Source organism: Natrix helvetica (genome assembly GCF_964273705.1).
Source record: "Natrix helvetica genome assembly, chromosome: 1".
Lineage (NCBI taxonomy): Eukaryota > Metazoa > Chordata > Lepidosauria > Squamata > Natricidae > Natrix > Natrix helvetica.
This window is the reverse complement of record NC_138548.1, coordinates 297247941-297266199: the sequence shown is the minus strand read 5'-3', so window position 1 is coordinate 297266199 and position 18259 is coordinate 297247941. Positions and strand designations below refer to the sequence as shown.

At 40.6% G+C, this 18259-nt stretch overlaps 1 protein-coding gene across 2 annotated transcripts in view; it reads left to right on the top strand.

Moving 5' to 3' along the window:
- CACNA2D2 (calcium voltage-gated channel auxiliary subunit alpha2delta 2) overlaps positions 1–18259 on the top strand; it is a 677428-nt gene that overhangs the window by 435212 nt on the left and 223957 nt on the right. For both annotated transcript variants that reach the window (XM_081936759.1, XM_081936758.1), the window contains exon 5: positions 11311–11355. In XM_081936759.1, the coding sequence (XP_081792885.1) occupies positions 11311–11355 (45 nt within the window). The remainder of the gene's footprint in view (positions 1–11310; positions 11356–18259) is intronic.

Sequence of the window (18259 nt, the reverse complement as noted above, 5' to 3'; positions counted from 1 at the left end):
TTTCCTTCTATTCATTTTTCTTTGTAACTCGTGTAGCTATTCCTAAACATATTTTCCTTCCACATTAGCTGCCTGAATTTCTTACCTGGGGACAGGTGAGAAATCTGTATATATTTTTCTTATAAAAGCTTGCCTTCTTCTCCCAATAAGGCCTTCCCTTCCTTAATTTTCTACTTTTCCTTGGGGAAATGTCACCTGTTACATCCAAAGTCAACAGAGGTTGGAGACCCCTCACTCTTTTTATGTAGGAGCTAATAGTGAAATCATTTTGGCCGGAGCAAAAGGCCTAGATATTTACTGCTGTGATAGTATTTCTTTCCATAAAAGCCGTTGCTGCTGGCAGCAAGCCTTCATAACTTTGCTTACTAGTCCTTATCTGGATAAAACCCTCTATCTTACTAGGTCATCATCTGGAAGAGAAGAGCTGTATTAGAGATGAGTGCAACGCCAGAGGTTTTCTTCATATATCAGAAATATTGTGGCAATCCACCGATTAACCCTTTCTGGTGTAGTTCCCTTCCATCTATCAGCTGTCAGTTTTTGAGCTACCTAGATTATTTTCTTTCATTGTTACCCATGCTGAGCAGAAATTTGCAAGGAGATTATTTGATATAGGAAGAAGCTTGATTCAAGCTTGATAGATCTTGTACATGCCCTAAACAGGGGATAGTTTAAATCCATTCTCTTTATTGTAATGCTGAATATGGTTTCAAGACATAGAACTTGATCTACCTTATTTAACAGAATGCTAAACAGAATGCAGAGTTCAGAGGGCAATTAAGAAAGATTTTATCTGCCCAGGGGATAAATCCTCACCAAGCAAGAAACACCAATTTATTGGGGTTTTCCTATTGTTTGTTTGTGTATTGATTGCAACAAAAATGTACATTATTCTTCCAACATTTTGGTATTTGAGAGTAAGGATAATCCCATGTGCAAATGGTAGAATTGACCTTGTAGCTTTTTTTTCTAGTATCGTTTAATATAATAATTGTATTAAAGATTATAATTATTACAGTAAAAATGAATGCAAATAGAAAAAAGGAGAAAAGTTCAGAAAAGAAAGAAAAAAGAAAAAGAAAAAAGAGAAAGAAAAAAGTAAGAAAAAATAAAAATATAGTAAAGAAAAAGAAAAGAGATATATACATATGTGGTCAGTGTTGTACTCTGGATGGCCTAAAGGCCATATCCCAAGTGAAATATGACACTGTACTAAAATAGACAATGCCCTGAAACTTGTGATAGATAGTAAAAGAGATGCAGTAAGATTTCTGATTGTTTTATACTTTAGCTAATCTAGGAAAAGCAGGTGGGTGATGTTTAGGAAAACATTTCTTACTTTTTCTTGCTGCCAATGGTTTAGTTATGCTAGAGATCCCCCCCTCCATAGGATGCATGTAGGAGTATACAGTATGCAAGCCAGGCTATACATCTTACATTGATACAAAAGCTGGAGGAAGAACTTCAGTTTAGAATTGAAGTCTTAACATTTCTACCCAATGCAGGTGTTAGATTTTCATTTCTTTTTCCCTGGCTCCTTTACCTCTGATCTCACAGCAAGACTACATTGCACAATTTTCTGTCATAGAGAGATTAGTACAACACAATGACACAGAAGCAGCCAAAACAGATTTATCCGGTGCCATACAACCAGAAATATTAAAGTCCACCCGAGGATTAGAGGAGCCTGAATTATGAGCGGTCCTTGGCATGCTGCAATCATAAACCATGGATTTTCTTCTGCTTTAGAAGAAGAAATATGAAAACAGCATGTTTAAATCTTATATTACATTATCTCCAAGAGCAAAAACATGTAATCTGGAACATTCTGCTATTGGAAAGGTACATGAATTTCATTAAGTAACATATATTTTACAAAAACCACCACCATTGTTTCATACTATCCTTACCCTACATGTTCATTTATCACCTTATATTATCTGCTTTTCATTTTACAGATGCTAATTCCTGCATTTGATTGATTGGTTGGTTGATTGATTGATAGATAGACAGACAGACACAGACACAGATATAGATATAAGCTTATTTTAGAGACCTGATGTGGTCTTGTAGTTAATGCACCAAACTAGAAACCAGGAGACTATGAGTTCTAGTTCTGCCTTAGGAACAAAGCCATTCGGGTGACATTGGGCCAGTCATTCCGTCTCAGCCCTAGGAAGGAGGCAAGGGCCCATCGCTTTTGAAATCTGAATAAGAAAACTGCAGAACTAACGTGTCAGACTAATAATAATACACTGGAGTTTAGACAAAAATATAACAATCTGAAAATATTATGAATTCTTTTATGAAAGTTAATTTTTTTACTGAATGTAAAAGTTCAGCTAACACCCAGCTTTTTGTTAAATAATGAACATCTTCCTACTAATTCTAGAGATCTCTTTAAATCAAAACATTTTTACAATACAATACAATAGCAGAGTTGGAAGGGACCTTGGAGGTCTTCTAGTCCAACCCCCTGCCTAGGCAGGAAACCCTATACCGTTCCAGACAGATGGCTATCCAACATCTTCTTAAAGACTTCCAGTGTTGGAGCATTCACAACTTCTGGAGGCAAATTGTTCCACTGATTAATTGTTCTAACTGTCAGGAAGTTTCTCCTCAGTTCTAAGTTGCTTCTCTCCTTGATTAGTTTCCACCCATTGCTTCTTGTTCTACCCTCCGGTGCCTTGGAGAATAGTTTGACTCCCTCTTCTTTGTGGCAACCCCTGAGATATTGGAACACTGCTATCATGTCTCCCCTAGTCCTTCTTTCTCTTAAACTAGACATACCCAGTTCCTGCAACCGTTCTTCATATGTTTTAGTCTCCATTTTTGTTACCTTTAGTTCTAGCATTCTGGAGAAGAAAGAGGAAATTAAACAGGTTTCCGTCCCTGTGATAGTACCAAAGAATAATTAGTCCCTCTCAGCTCTTTATAGAAAATCTTCACAATGATAAAGCTAGTAATTTTGTAATGCACGACGTTCTGGTGGAGCATATGTAGTGGGGTATGGATGTACATAGCAATTAAATTGCCAGTTATTAATAGAAGTCAGTCTAGATTTTTGGTCAATATTTAAAGAGATCTAGAATAGATAATTATTAAACATTTAAAAATATTAAAAAGCAGTGGAAATCACTTTAAAAAACACAACCAAGAAGAAACATAGAGTATGAACCTGTCAGAAAAATGAATGTCAACAGGAGAGTCCCATAAAACAGTGGGTCCCAACATTTTGGGTACCAGGGACTGGTTCTGTGGAGAGTGTTTTTTCCGTGGGGGGCATGGTTTTGCATGCTGCCTGCATCCCACAGATGGGGCTTCACTTGTCCACGGGTCCTGGTTGCTGTATGCTGCAGCCTGGTGCCGGTGCACAGACCAGGGGTTGGAGACTTCTGCCAGAAAACATACCATTACTTCTGGCAGTTAATACAAGAGTCTTCTCCTATTTTTATTTCAGTTAAGTAAGCCAAGTTATTATATGAGTTCTCTAGAATCTGGGGCTACCGCTAGAACAATTCTGCTAGCTGTAGAGATCAGGTTAACTTATAATACAACTAGCTGTACCCGGCCACGCATTGCTGTGGCCCAGTCTGGTTAAATGGAAAAGAAAGAAAAGAGAAAGCGTAAGTTTCTAATATGTTTAATTTCACAATGCTTGTGAGTATACAATATTTTTTGTTGTTCCATTGTCTGTGCAGATATAGAGATTGTCTGGTTTGCCAACTCTAGAACATGCAACATATAATTGTCCATGTGAGAAACAATTTTCAATTGCTGGAAAGACGTTGGACCAGGCACATTTACCAAAAGCATGCAAAGAAAGAAACATTCCCAGGGTGGTTCCCTCCAGGCAGGGCCATGCCGTTACCAGCAGTGGCAAGGTTCATGAGGGTCTTGCCCACCTGGTGGGCCCTGCCACTCGCTGCACCAGCCACGGCTCCCCAGGCAGAGGCATGGAAGTGAGCCACGGTGGCCCCTGCAAGAGCCGCCACGGAGGACGCTCCCGTAGGCCCCGGCCTGGCTCCCTCCAAGCTCCCTGCGACGGGCAGCCTCCGGAACGATGGGCTGGATGGGGCCCCTTGAGACCCCAGTGTGGGAGGGAGGCTGAGCGTAGTGGGGCGGCGGGTGGGTGTTGCTGTTGGTCAGGCCTCAGGGCTGCTGGGCTGGGTGAGGCTGGTTGGGGGAGACGGCATTGGGGCTGTCAGCCTTGTGGAAGTTGTTGAACGTCTCCTCAGAGGAGCTGCGCTCGGGTTCCCCCAAGTTGGTGGCCTGTGAGAGCGAGACCTCCAGGATCTCGGAGGAAGAGAAGTCCTCAGTGTGCGACTTGTCCAGGTCATCTTAACTCTCCATGTCTTCGGTGATGCGGTTGTTGGAGCTGAGGCTGGCTGAGATCTGCGCTGGGGTCACATTGGTGATCTGGAAGCTGCTCTTCTTCTTCAACTGGGCGCCTGCCGAACCCCCGATGCCTCCTCCTCCCTGCGAGAGCAGGGCCAGGCTCTGCGGCGGAGATGCCCCAGGAGGGTAGGAGGAGACCAAGATGGAGGCGGCATCAGAGGCCAGGGGAAGCGGCATCGGCTGGGCCAACAGGTCAGGCGGGAAGTCCTCCAAGCTGGTGCTACTGCTGCTGCTGCTGCCAGCCCACCAAGGCAGCATCGCGGGCTGCGCCATCTTCTTCCTCTCCCGCGCCTCTGCCACTGAGTCAGTCTGCTGTGCCTGCTGCTGCATTGGGGCCGGCAGAAGGCCCAACTCCGCCACCAACGATGATGACACCTCCCTCAGGCGCCAGCCCAGCCGGGCTGAGGAGGGGAGGAGGAGAAGGTGGCCACCACCCCCAACCCAGATTCCCTCAGCAGCGGTGGCGAGAGCAGGCGTCCGGCGTCCCCTGAAGAGCAGGAGGAGGAGGAAGGATGCGAGGCAGCCCCCGCCAGCCACGGCCCCATCCAAAGATGCTGCCGCCGCTGCAGCCACCACCTCACGGGGCACCCAGTGGGCGCCCCAGCCCCACTGTGCCTCAGGCTGACACCGCTGCCACCCCCCATCAGAGCCGCCTTGGTAAGGTCGTAATTGGCTCACTGTGAGGGGCTGGTGGAGAGTGCGTGCGGCCGGCCAGGCTGAGGAGATGCTCCGCCTCCGCCTCCTTGGAGCTCTGCTTGGCTGGCCGGGTGGAGGCTGGCTTAAGGGCGGGAGGAGGCGCCCGAGGGATGGCGCAGGTGCCACCCCGCCTCAGGCAGCAAAGACCCAGCGGGAGGAGAGGGGAGAAAAGCATGTTTTTACCTGTCATAGGTGTGACATCTATATAATATAGGTATATAAAAACATGTGGGTATTCTATTGCAACGTTGTGTCAAAATTTCAAAGCAATTGGTGAAGAATCTTCGGAGATTTGAGATTTTGAACAAACAAACATTACATTTTTATTTCTATAGATTGGCCTCATTAGTGCAACTTAATAAATTGAGCATATATGCAGGAAAAGATACCCCTTTCAATTATATCTGTTCTAAGTGCTGACTGAAACTGTACAGCAAAACACTGTATCGAGATAATGAATTTCATATTTGGCTGCTTTTTTAACCATTTAATTCTCTCATTTGCATGTTGGGGATTCTTTCTACAGAAATAGCAGCAAAGTTGTTTGCCGCACTGCTGATGACATTGCGCATCTCTTATCCTTTGATATTTAGGTATTAAGAATAGAAACGTGCAGAGGAAAATCTACTGAATTGACAGGAAATGTGCATAATTGAAACTTCTGATTATATGTAAGCCTATGCAAGGGAAACTTCTGATTTAAAAACTTTGCAAATAAAACCAAAAAAGAGAAAACAATGGTCAAAGAGACTACAGCATTATGATGAATTCTGATAAAATGGAGAATCCAGATTTAACATCTAAATGACCTATGTTATAGGATCATTACATTGATTTCTGCAGCAGTGCATATGAAGTCTATTATCTGTATTATTGAAAGAAGAATATGAATAAGAATTGTGTAGAAACTATTTGTATACAAATTATCCATATTTGTGTACAAATAATTGTTATTAGCAATAGCAGTAGCATTTATATAATGATACACAGTGCTTTACAGCCCTCTCTAAGCTAAAGTTCCCCAACATTTCTGGGTTGGTGGCCCCGGGGGAGGGGGGGGATGGACAGGTGCCTTTAGGTGCACATGCACGCATGCAAATGGGGCTGCAAGTGTGTGTGGTGCTTGAGGTGATGGTAGTGCCTGTGTGGCAATTGTGATGGTAATGCCCACGTGGCACTTATGGCAAAGATAATGCCCACGTAGCACTCACAACAATGCTAGCACAAGTGAAGGGTACACACACACGCACACTGGCCAGCCATTCACACAACTCAGTGGCCAACAGGCCACAGCCCAGTAGTGGGCTGGGCCCACAGGTTGGGGACAGCTGCTGTAAGTGGTTTACAGAGTCAGCATATTTCCCCCAAAAATCTGGGTCCTCATTTTACCGACCTCAAAAGGATGGAAGGCTGAATAAACCTTGAGCCAGTCAGGATCGAACTGCTGACAGTTGGCAGTCAGCAGAATTAGCCTTCAATATTGCATCACCACGGCTCTATTAGTATTATTGTTATTGTTGCTATTACTGTATTATTGTTGTTGTTATCGTTACAATTAATTTCACCAGGTATTGCTATTCTGCATGGGATTTGCTAAGGTACTCTTGCAAATGTCACTAATATCATTGAGAATATTTTTTTTTATCTATTTACATGCTTATTAGGAACTATCTGTTGCTGTCTGTGATTAAAGTTGACATAGGGGGCAGGCATGCCCCATCTGTTGCTAGTTCAATCCACTTGGAAGAGAGCATCCAGAAATATGTCCTCAACTCCTTCTGGTTGGTTCAAGCTGTCTTCACAGCTGTGAATTGAGTTGTCTCACTGTCAGCCAAATTTTAGGTCTCACAGTGATGTCTAGGTAAGAGAGCCAGTATATAGCACAGTGGTTAAAGTGTTTGGACAAAGAGCAGGGAGATCATTGAGCCCTCCCTTGGGCAGGGAAGTCAGCTTTGTGACCTTGGGCCACTCACTCGCTCACAATTCCAATCATCTTTAGGCTCTGCAACAAGCCAGCTGATGAACTAAATCCTTTGTGCATCATGCACTGATAGCTTCACTGTAAGAGCCAAGTAAGGGCAGTGCAAAAACAAGCAGGCTCTGCAGCCATGTAAGACAGGCTATTATGTACAACAACAGTGATGTCGTGGGTATAACTAGAAAAAAGAGTAGAAACTAGTGTTGAAATAGGAAGCATATTGTCCGTGTTCTACACTTGGGAAGGCATTGTTGCCTTTATCTACATCTATATAGCTATCTATATATCTCTGCATCCGTATCTACTGCTAAAATTCTCATTGTCATGATCTTGAACTGGGGAAAATGGCACATCACAGGACAATATTTTTTTTTAATCAGGTTGCCTCAAATGGGCTATCTTGCAGAATGCCTCCAAAATCTGGGACCCATGACTCCCGAGAGAATGCAATTTGGGGGAGTGGTGGCTGCTTCAGTACCACTGGCTACTACTGCATTGTTGGGTTGCTGCTGCGGTCACAAGACTCTCATTTTTAATGTTCCATGACAGTTTCCCAGCCAATGGCGGGAAGGGAAAGGAAGGAAGGAAGGAAAATTTCAGACATTCTCTGCCAGCTTCTCATTAGAAAACTCTAAAGGAAGCAAACAGGAAGTCATAATTTGCTCCCAGTCCCCTTGTTTGGTTTTTTTGCCCACCCCTGGTCATCATCTCTTAAATGATGACCTAACAGGGCACAGGTTGTCTAGTAATAGAAATGGCTCCTTGAACATGGGCATGATCTGTGAGGGAACACATAGATTGTGTTGCTTCTTATAGAGTGAGATACATTCCATCTGAAATGTATTCCCCATTCATTAGTCTTTTAAGAAGTTAATTCTCTGTCCATGTTTATTTATTTATTTATTTATTTATTCTTCGCATTTCTAAACCGCCCCCTCTCCCAAAAAGGGACTCAGGGCGGTGTACAGTCCACACAACACAAATAGATAATAAGTACAAATATAAATATAAATATACACATGGAGGAGGTTAAAAAATTAAAAGAACTGTATAGAAGAATAAAATATGGCTCTAAAAGCCCTAAAATCAATTAGATTTAAAACACTACCCTTAAAATAAAGAGTTGAGAGTATACTTCCAGGAGGTAGCAGTTGTAACAATTATAATTATGCCAGGCCTGTAACTTTAAAGTTCCCAAGGACCCTACCCCTTTGCAGGATAAAAGACAGAGTTGTAAAGAAATGACTTGGAAAACGTGTTCTTAGCAGCCCACTGCCTTTCCTTGGTTTACAGGAGAAGGAAAGCATCTCTATCCAATCTAACTCATTTCTCCCACACTTTATATGTGTGGCCCATAATCCCAAGGGTTTAAATAGGCTGAAGCATGCAGTTCTTGACATGCTTTAACTATAATATCCTGCATACCCTGGAATCTCCAAAGTGTGTTACAATCCTTGCAACATGACCAGACGCAGAAGTACATCCTTTTTCTAATAGGACAACTGAGAATTTCAGGACCATTGATGGATGCCCTTGGATCCGTGATGTCCTGAGTGAGCTGCAAAGGACAGCACGCTACCACTGCATTCCATACTTGTCAGTAGAATGCAAACTCTGAGTGCCCTTTAATTACCCCTTTTGATAGAATAGAGCATTATATTTTGACAGCATTGCTGCTCTCTGAATTGCTGGTCCCTTTATGAATTTTATCAGCTGCTGGGTATCCTAGCATAGAAGAGAAATTAGAACACAGCTTTCTATGCAAATAGTTTCTAAATACTGCATATTTAATGGCACACAGTTCTTCTTTGGAATTATGAATTCAGTCCCTAGTATTTCATTGCCTGTTTAGATGTTCTGGGTAAAAGGAGGGCAATGTCTAAAATCACCACTGTTAGTACACATTCTTCCATAAGGACTAAGAATATATTCCATGCTTCTCATACATTCATTAAATCATAATTAGGAGGAAGGATATTATAAACTACTCATATGACTTTTGGAAATGTAGTCCTTGAATTCAGCATATTTGTAATGAGGTAGGGAAAGATTTAGGAGTCTTCCTGGAATTACAACTCCTAGTAAAGGACATGCACAAGGGTCATTTTGTCCAGCTTCGGCTGCTTTGCCAATTGTGATCCGAGCTGGATGAGAAGGCTCTGATGATTGTGAAGTGCCCTGATCACAAATAAACTACATCCCTGTTACGCTATTTGGAATTTCCACCGGTGGGTGAAAACAACTACAACCAATGTGATAGGCACTGCATCAAATTTCCAACAGGCTTTGACGTACAATTCAAAATATTGATTTTAACATATGTGGGATGGCTTCCTCCTTATGAGGCCAACCCATTCATCGTTTTCATGCCCAGTGAGGAATTCTTCCCCATAAATGTGAAGGTGGAAAATTACAATAGTATTTTTTTTTCTTGCCTGCTCTCACCTTGAGGAAATGCTTCTTCTGAGAGACAGAGTTGGAATTCACTAGTGGGACATCAGAATATAACTTTTTCAAAAGGTCTTCAGGGTTCCCATATTGGCTTATTAGTTATTGGTTTATGTTACCTTTTGCTCTTTGTAATTTATTGGATTTAGTTGCATCTGCTTACAAAACACTGTGAGTCATCAATGTACAAACATAAATAAAACAAACAAGTCAAAGGCTTTTGCAAATCTTTGAACCTTAACACTATCCTCTCTCAATGTAAGTGTTGCAAGAATATGTATTAAAATACAAATATTTTTGAATACCATCATTTAAAATACATATTTCAATGTGAATTCTGAAGTAGATATCTTTCAAATATATGAATATGTTCAGATATATGAATGATGAGGAAACATCGTAGAGCAGAACTATGAAAGAAAAAGAGAGGCCATGAAGTGGAAGTAGAATCATCTGTTCATAGGACAGTTCTCCAAAGAAAGGGAAGAATTGTTAATAGCATTTTTATCACCATTGTTCAGGCTCAGAAAAGAAGTTATTGGTTTTGGTTTTAAGCTAGTCCCATCGCAACCTGCTCTCATTCTTGCTGCAGTTTTTTTTTAAGGCAAACGATGAGTGAAAGCTGGCCTTTTGGGAGTAAAAACAAAATTTGTTCATTTTATTTTAAACAGCCCATTCATTTTTTTAGTTTAATTATGTAGATCGTACACATGGATTAACAATGGTATGCCTTTGAATTTAGCTGCAGCATGCCAATTATTTTGTATGCTTTTATTTAGTAATTTGCCTCTGTTCTATGGGATTTCTTAAGCCATCCAAGTTCACCTGTATAGTTATGTCGCCACAATGTGGCTTCTTTCTATCATGCCATGTTTTGTGTATCTAGCTATTATGGTTTGTAAATCATTTATATATTTAAACATTTTCTATGTGGCTTTCAAGAATAGGATAGGGACAGGACAGGACAGGGCAGGATAGGATAGGATAGGATAATTCTTATTGGGAAAGGGTGATTGGACACTCAAGGAATTTGTCTCCAGTGCATAAGTTCTCAGTGCACATGCAAGCAACAAGTGATAAATCATGATCATAATCATCATAAAAATACATTCATCATAAATCATAAGATACAACACTCAGTGATAGTCATAGAATACTAAATAAAAGCAATCAACATAAATCATAAAAATCTTGTTTACACTTATTTTCACTTAAGAGTAATAGATTACAACAAAATAGCTTCTAAACATAGAATAGCCTTTCTGGTCTATGGGAACCTTAGTTCAGCCATCTCTCTCAATGCACTGTCACCAAGCATTTTTCTTTTGGAACTGATCATACTGTTCATACAGTTACTGAGTCAATAGGCATTTTTCATGGCAAGCATACTCTCAAAAGCTCTGGTGTTTCTACTGATACATATCCAAATGACATATATACCTGATACAGATCAAAAGAAATGTGGAGTGTCCCTGGCTTAGTCTAATGAGCTATTCAACAGACTATGAAAAACCAGAAGGAAAAGTGGTGGAGTTGCAGCTGCCCCTGGAGAATCTCCTGCCAGACATAAGTCCCAGCATTGTTCCTTCACTCCATCCATAAAATCCAATCACAACTCAGCCCACTATCAGCCAGCCTCAAAAGACTCCCAAAGTTTTGTGATAATTCTCCAGGGACCCATAATCCTATATGATATTTGGACCCAACTAATATTTAGGGATCCTTTCATGATGAAAACTCTTCCTGGATCCTGCATTGTATTTATCACACCTATTTCTTTTAATCTACAGGAGGAAGATATTGAATACTATGACTCCAAGGCTGATACAGAATATGTAAGTATCTTCTAGTTGCATTGCTTTTGTTCTACATAGTAAATATATTCTGTATTAATTTCTGTAGGGCTTTCTTTGCTATAGTTGTTCAACGCTTACATTCTTTTAATGGGCTTAAGATGGTGAAAAGTAAGTTGCGGAGCTGCAAACCTCCAGCTCTTCTTCATCCATTGGTAATGGAAAGGAAGTTGTAAACATTTAACTTCATTTCAACAAGGAGAATTTCAAAGAACAGAAGTAGGACAAAAAAATGCTCATCAGTCTTGGTGATTTCAGGGAGGTGCGTTGGAGAAGAGAACAAGGATATATATGTGTGTAAGTTTTGTTACATTTTGAAATGGATTCACAGTTTTATTTCATGGTTTAAATTCTCATTGCTTCCTTGCTTGGTTAGTTGAGGTTTTTTATTTTGTTGGTTTTGGTGTTGTTGTTTTTTGTCTCTCTCTCTCTCTCTCTTCTTCAGCTCAGAAGTGCTAAAATCTTCCCATGCAGTTTTATCAAATATCATAATAAATTTATTTTCCAGGATAAGGAATGCTGAAATAGGGCAAATTTAAGCATAGAATATCATAATGAAATCTTAAGAAATGAAACGGTGCAGAGCGAGAAGACAAATTTTAGGTGCTAAAAGAAAACCATCTATCATTGTTAGTTGATTGAAAATATATACTGTCATTGTTGCTTACATCAAATACTGAATTCACACTGAAGTCCTGTATCTGGGAATGAATCCAGCAGTCCCTAAAGAGACTTGCTTTTAACAATGAAAGTTACTATGAAGCTCCAAAAGTTTTATATTTATATGAGTTCATGTATATGAAACTGCTAACTTTCAGTTACCCAAAAATACCTCATCTTCTTCCTTTGTAATTAAAATATAAATTTAGCAGCTAGTGACTACTTGTCCATTCAATACCATAAGCTAGATATATCTGTTTTCTATCTCCTTGAGTGCTAAAGAGATACTGTGGAAATACATTTGGTCTCCTGCAAATGTTTGTCATGTGATTATCTCATCTATCATCTCTTTTCTCACTAAGCTACCCAAAAGTAATATCTATCAAAAAAGAGAGAGAGAGAGATGGATCTTCGATGAGTCCTTGCTTCTCTCTGAGCTTCGTTGTTTTCTTGCAGATTACCCAAACTGGGCAACATCATCAGTACTGATGATGTTACCGAGTTTGGTTAATGAAATGTCTGCAAGAAAACAGCCAAGCTCAGAGAGCAGCAAGGATCCCTCATTTCAACCAGGAGCTACAAATATTCTCCTTTATTAGATGGATCTTTATGCAAGTGGTTGATTAATTAGATCTTTTCACAAAGTTTGCACCAGGTTACATTTCCTGGGATACAGTGAAGCTACAGTGATATATTACAAACAGTTACAGAATGACAAAGTTGAAGGAACCTTGGAGGTCTTCTAGTCCAACCTCTTGCTCAAACAATAAATGCTATACCATTTCAGACAAATGGCTGTCCAATCTCTTCTTCAAATATATCTTATTTAGATCCTCTGTGTGTGTGTGTGTGTGTGTGTGTGTGTGTATGTGTGCATGCGCGCACACTTATAGTTAGTGTTGACTCCTGTGCACCACCTGGATTAGTCCCTGCAATTTTCTTGGCAAGTTTTTGGGAAGTTATTTGCCATTACCTGCTTTCTAGAGGTGGCTTAAGGTCACCCAACTGGCTTTGTGCCCAAGGCAGGACTAGAACTCATCGTCTCCAATTTCCAGCCTGGTGCCTTAACCATTATATAATTACATAACAATACATAATAATGAGCTGTCCATTGTTACGTGTTCTTGGAAGTTTAGATATACTTCCTTTACTTACATAGAGATTGTAAAGCAGCATTCGCAGTCTGGGCAATTTTTAGATATGCAGATTTCAAATATCAGAATTTTCAATAATGGCCAACCTAACTGAGGAATCCTAGGAACTGAAGTCCATGTATCTAGAGGGTACTCATGGGAGACATCCGTAAAAATTGAGAGGTGGCACTAAAAGTTTTGGTTCCAAGTGCTGAGATACTGGTTGGCCCACTCCATGCTCACTTCATAATACTGACAAACTATCAAACAAAGACTGAAGAAGCCAGGTGCACTTTGCTAGAGAAAGTCATTTTGCTTCCTGGGTAAGTTTCTAAAATTAAAGCTAGCATCTGAAATTCAAATGAAGAGCAAACATCTAATTAGAGACAGAATCTAATTCTCTACCCTCCTCCCGGCACAGCCATCCTATAATTCTGACAATCAGAATGTTAAGTATAAACTAGAGAGCTTCAGTTCCCCAAGGAAATAGGCCTTTGCTAGTTACTACGTGCAATATGAACACTTGGAACTGATGTTGCTCAAAATTACTCCCAAGTATCCACTCCTGGCTTAACTCACTCCAGAACTGACTGCATTTGATTGGCTATGGAGTGCTTTTGGAATAGTTCAAATCTTTCAGGGCAGAGGAAAAAAAGAACTCGTATGCAAAAGCAGGAACAGAGGTTGTCATTGCCAGCTTGGTGAGAAGGTCCAAATACTGATCTCTCCATTTGAGAAAGCTGCTGTCCTTAAGCTTCATAATGTTAGTGGAAGACTAACAGGGGATTCCTATAGTTCGCAAACTGGACTATAAACTAACATTATTCACCCAGTTATATGTCTGTGATGATTGAGTTGGTATCCATTATTTATGTACAATGGATTCCTTCCCAGATTTGTTTTATTTATGTTTTTATAAATGAAAAATGTGGAATCCTAGACAACAGGAATTAAAAAACGTGGAACCCTAGACAGTAAAGAAAAGTTCATAGAAAACATAGTTGCAAAAACTGATGTCTTCCTATAAACAGAGGAACATTATTCTACATGTCCAATTTGGTAATGATAGACAAGGAACAGGTTTTGAACACCAACTCAAAACACAGACTGAAACTTGAATGCTCGGCCCATTTTCTTAGGAGAACAATGAAGCTAGAGGGCTATAAAACGGAATCATATGTTCTCAGATTTCTAACAGAAAGGGTCATAGCTGATAACTTTAGGTTAATGCTAAAGTTACTATTATGGGCTAAATAACCCCAGCTCTGCCCCAAATTAAGGGATTACGGGATCATAAAAAGGGAGTCAGATATGTTTTATACTGGAGTTGGATGTTGTCTCAAAGCTGTATAACAGAGATACCTACAGAAGTTAATTATTAGGTTTATTTCACAAACATAAGTATAAGGAGGATGAAAAGATGGGGAAGAGACATGGCAATCTTTTATCTAAACTTCTTATTCACTTCCTAAAATTTGACCAAGTCTCTCTTCCCCCCCCCCTCTATTTTACAATTCCTCTTATTAAAAACTCACCTGTGCAAGGGAATCTAATACTATCTTCTAAGTAAGAAACCTCCTTCCTCTGAAAACAGTCTCATCTTTTCTGTTCGTTCTCATCCACTTTCTTCATTATGATTTTTCCCCTCATTTGTGTTCAGCCTTGCTTGAATTCCTCAGCCGATGACTGTGCCTTGGAATGCAAAGCCTGTAGCATTACTCCTGCTACTACTACTGTTCGTCTAATTTGCTTCCCCCATCCCTCTCTCTTTCTATGTTTTTGCACAAAGATGTGCATAATCATTAGCAGTTTAGAACACATGGCAATAAATCTCTATTCTTGGCATGCCTGTTCCCTTGCTGTTGAAAATTTATGGAGCTATAAAGGGCAAAAAATGTAAGAGTTCCTAGAGAAACACCACTTGCAGTTGAATGGTTTAATAATAAATGGATTTCTAAGGTCAGCCAACATTATTGATATAATTTAGGCCTTATTTCCCGTAAAACAGTAGCTACTGTACTCTCTATATCTTACAGCAATCTGCATTTGAACTTCTGTTAGTATTTCTATTTACAAATTAATTCTGTCCCTTCAGCTCCTCTATCAGTGCTAAGTAAGGGCTTATTATTATTTCCTGCTGAACATTGGCAGAAAAAAGCACATCTCCCTACTAGCCTTCTAGGTCCTTGGCTGATAGAGTTACAATACAATACAATACAATAGTAGAGTTGGAAGGGACCTTGGAGGTCTTCTAGTCCAACCCCCTGCCTAGGCAGGAAACCCTATACCGTTTCAGACAAATAGCTATCCAACATCTTCTTAAAGACTTCCAGTGTTGGGGCATTCACAACTTCTGGAGGCAAGCTGTTCCACTGATTAATTGTTCTCACTGTCAGGAAATTTCTCCTCAGTTCTAAGTTGCTTCTCTCCTTGATTAGTTTCCACCCATTGCTTCTTGTTCTACCCTCAGGTGCTTTGGAGAATAGTTTGACTCCCTCTTCTTTGTGGCAACCTCTGAGATATTGGAATAATGCTATCATGTCTCCCCTAGTCCTTCTTTCTCTTAAGCTAAACATACCCAGTTCCTGCAACCGTTCTTCATATGTTTTAGTCTCCAGTCCCCTAATCATCTTTGTTGCTCTTCTCTGCACTCTTTCTAGAGTCTCCACATCTTTTTTACATCGTGGCGACCAGAACTGAATGCAGTATTCCAAGTGTGGCCTTACCAAGGCATTATAAAGTGGTATTAACACTTCACGTGATCTTGATTCTATCCCTCTGTTGATGCAGCCTAGAACTGTGTTGGCTTTTTTGGCAGCTGCTGCACACTGCTGGCTCATATTTAAATGGTTGTCCACTAGGACTCCAAGATCCCTTTCACAGTTACTACTACTGAGTAAGGTATCACCTATACTGTACCTGTGCATTCCGTTTTTGTTGCCTAAATGTAGAACCTTACTCTTTTCACCATTGAATTTCATTTTATTAGATAGTGCCCAATGTTCAAGTTTGTCAAGATCCTTCTGTATCTTAAGCCTATCTTCTGGAGTGTTGGCTATTCCTGCCAGCTTGGTATCATCTGCAAATTTGATGAGTTCCCCATTTATTCCCTCATCCAAATCATTGATGAAGATGTTGAAGAGTACTGGGCCTAAAACAGAGCCTTGGGGTACTCCACTGCATACTTCCCTCCATGTAGATGCAGTTCCATTGAGAACTACACGTTGAGTGCGGTTGGTCAGCCAGTTACCAATCCATCTGGTGGTGATGCTGTCTAACCCACATTCTTCTACTTTATCTAGTAGTAGGTTATGGTCTACCTTATCAAAAGCCTTACTGAAGTCCAAGTAAACTATATCAACGGAGTTCATCTCCTACTATTTTCCCTTAAAACAGCGCTCATCTGGGAAGCTTATCCACCCCTCCTTTAAACTATAGCTGGAAAGGTAACATTGATGGAGACCAAAAAGAAAATAGTCGTGTTTCCTAACATGCTGTATGTCAGAATTCTTCAAACCGGGTTCCATAGAACCCATAGGAGTTCCTCAAGAACTTAATTGCCGCAGGGGTGGGCTTCAAAAATTTCAGCAATAGGTTCTCTGCCTGGTTGCTGGGGGGCGTGGCCATGGTGGGTGTGGCTTAGTCAGCCTCCTGCACCACGGCGGGGGGGGGGGCGGCATTTTCACCTTCACCAGGCTCTGGAAGCTTTCCTCGAGCCTCTGGGAGAGCAAAAACTGCCTCCCCCAGGCTCCAGGGATCCTCTGAAGGCCGGAGCGGGCCCATTTCTGACTTTCCAGAACTTCCCGGAGGCCCGTTTTTCCCCCTCCCTGAGTCTCCCCATGGGCTTTGCACTTACCTCACATCCAAAACAGGCTGTGTCAGGGGAAAAATTTCACCCTGAACTAATGAGGTCTAGGTATCAACGGCTTTTCCAAACAGCATATCTTCAAGAAAAACAAAAATAAAAAACCTGAGAACATGTTCTAATGAAAACAAACTTTTAATAAGAAAATAAGAAATAAGAAAATAAACAAATTTATCTAATTGTTACATTTTGGCAAAAGCAGTTTGTCTTCCAGCTTCCTGGCAGACGAACAAAGATCAAAAGGAAAGAAGTCTCTGGAATGTGTGATGTATTATAAACATGTTAAGCATGCACAGTAAATCATTGCTGATAAGGACCTATGACCTGCGCAGTAACTCTTTCAGCTCGGCTAGCAAACAATTTAACGCAGTGACAGGCTGCATGGAGACTCCTGGGAGGGGTGGGGCAGGGTGAGGCAGAGTGGGAGAGGCCAGCCAGGGGTGGGATTTGGAGGTTCTCTGAACCAGCAATAAGGTTAGCTACAGGTTCTCCCGAACCCAGGCAAAGCCCGTAGCAGCCAACCCTGGTTCTGCGTGAATCAAAGGGCTTTTGTAAAAAAAAAAAAAAAAGTCCATTCAAACACAGCCAGTTGTCAGTCACTAGAGTTTTAACTCTTGATCAGGAATGTAACCTTTGAAAGTGAGATTTTTTTTTCTTTTGTCATGGTCATATTTCCAACTTCTGTAAATAAAATGCAATCAACTCTGAAGAGCAGGTGTACATTGCAACAGGAGAAACCCCAGAATCACAGCATAGAATAAGGCACGATCCAGAAATCACCCCAGACATTCCTCAAGGAGCCTGCATTAGCAGGCTTTCAGCTTTGCTTGCTACAGAGGACAATGATTCTTAAGAATGCTTAAGGATAAACTCCCTAAACCTTTAAAATTAATCAGACTTCTGACAGTCCATGAATAATAAAATTCTAAATAGGGGGAAAGAAGAGCAAATTAGTTTCATCTAGGAGAGATTCATTTTTTATTTATTTATTTATGATGGCAATGAATCTTATTCCAACAAAATCCAACAAATGTAGAAAAAAAAGGATGAGGATGAGGATGGCATTGATGATGCAATTAGAAAGATACTGAATGGAACTAAATATAAATGACCTAGCCCTTTCATTTTTGTTTGCATCCATTTTGCAGTTTAAATAGAGCATGATCACCCTCAAATGAAGTTAATTCAGAGAGACAATGTTTATTCAGTAAAAGTGATTTTATTCTAG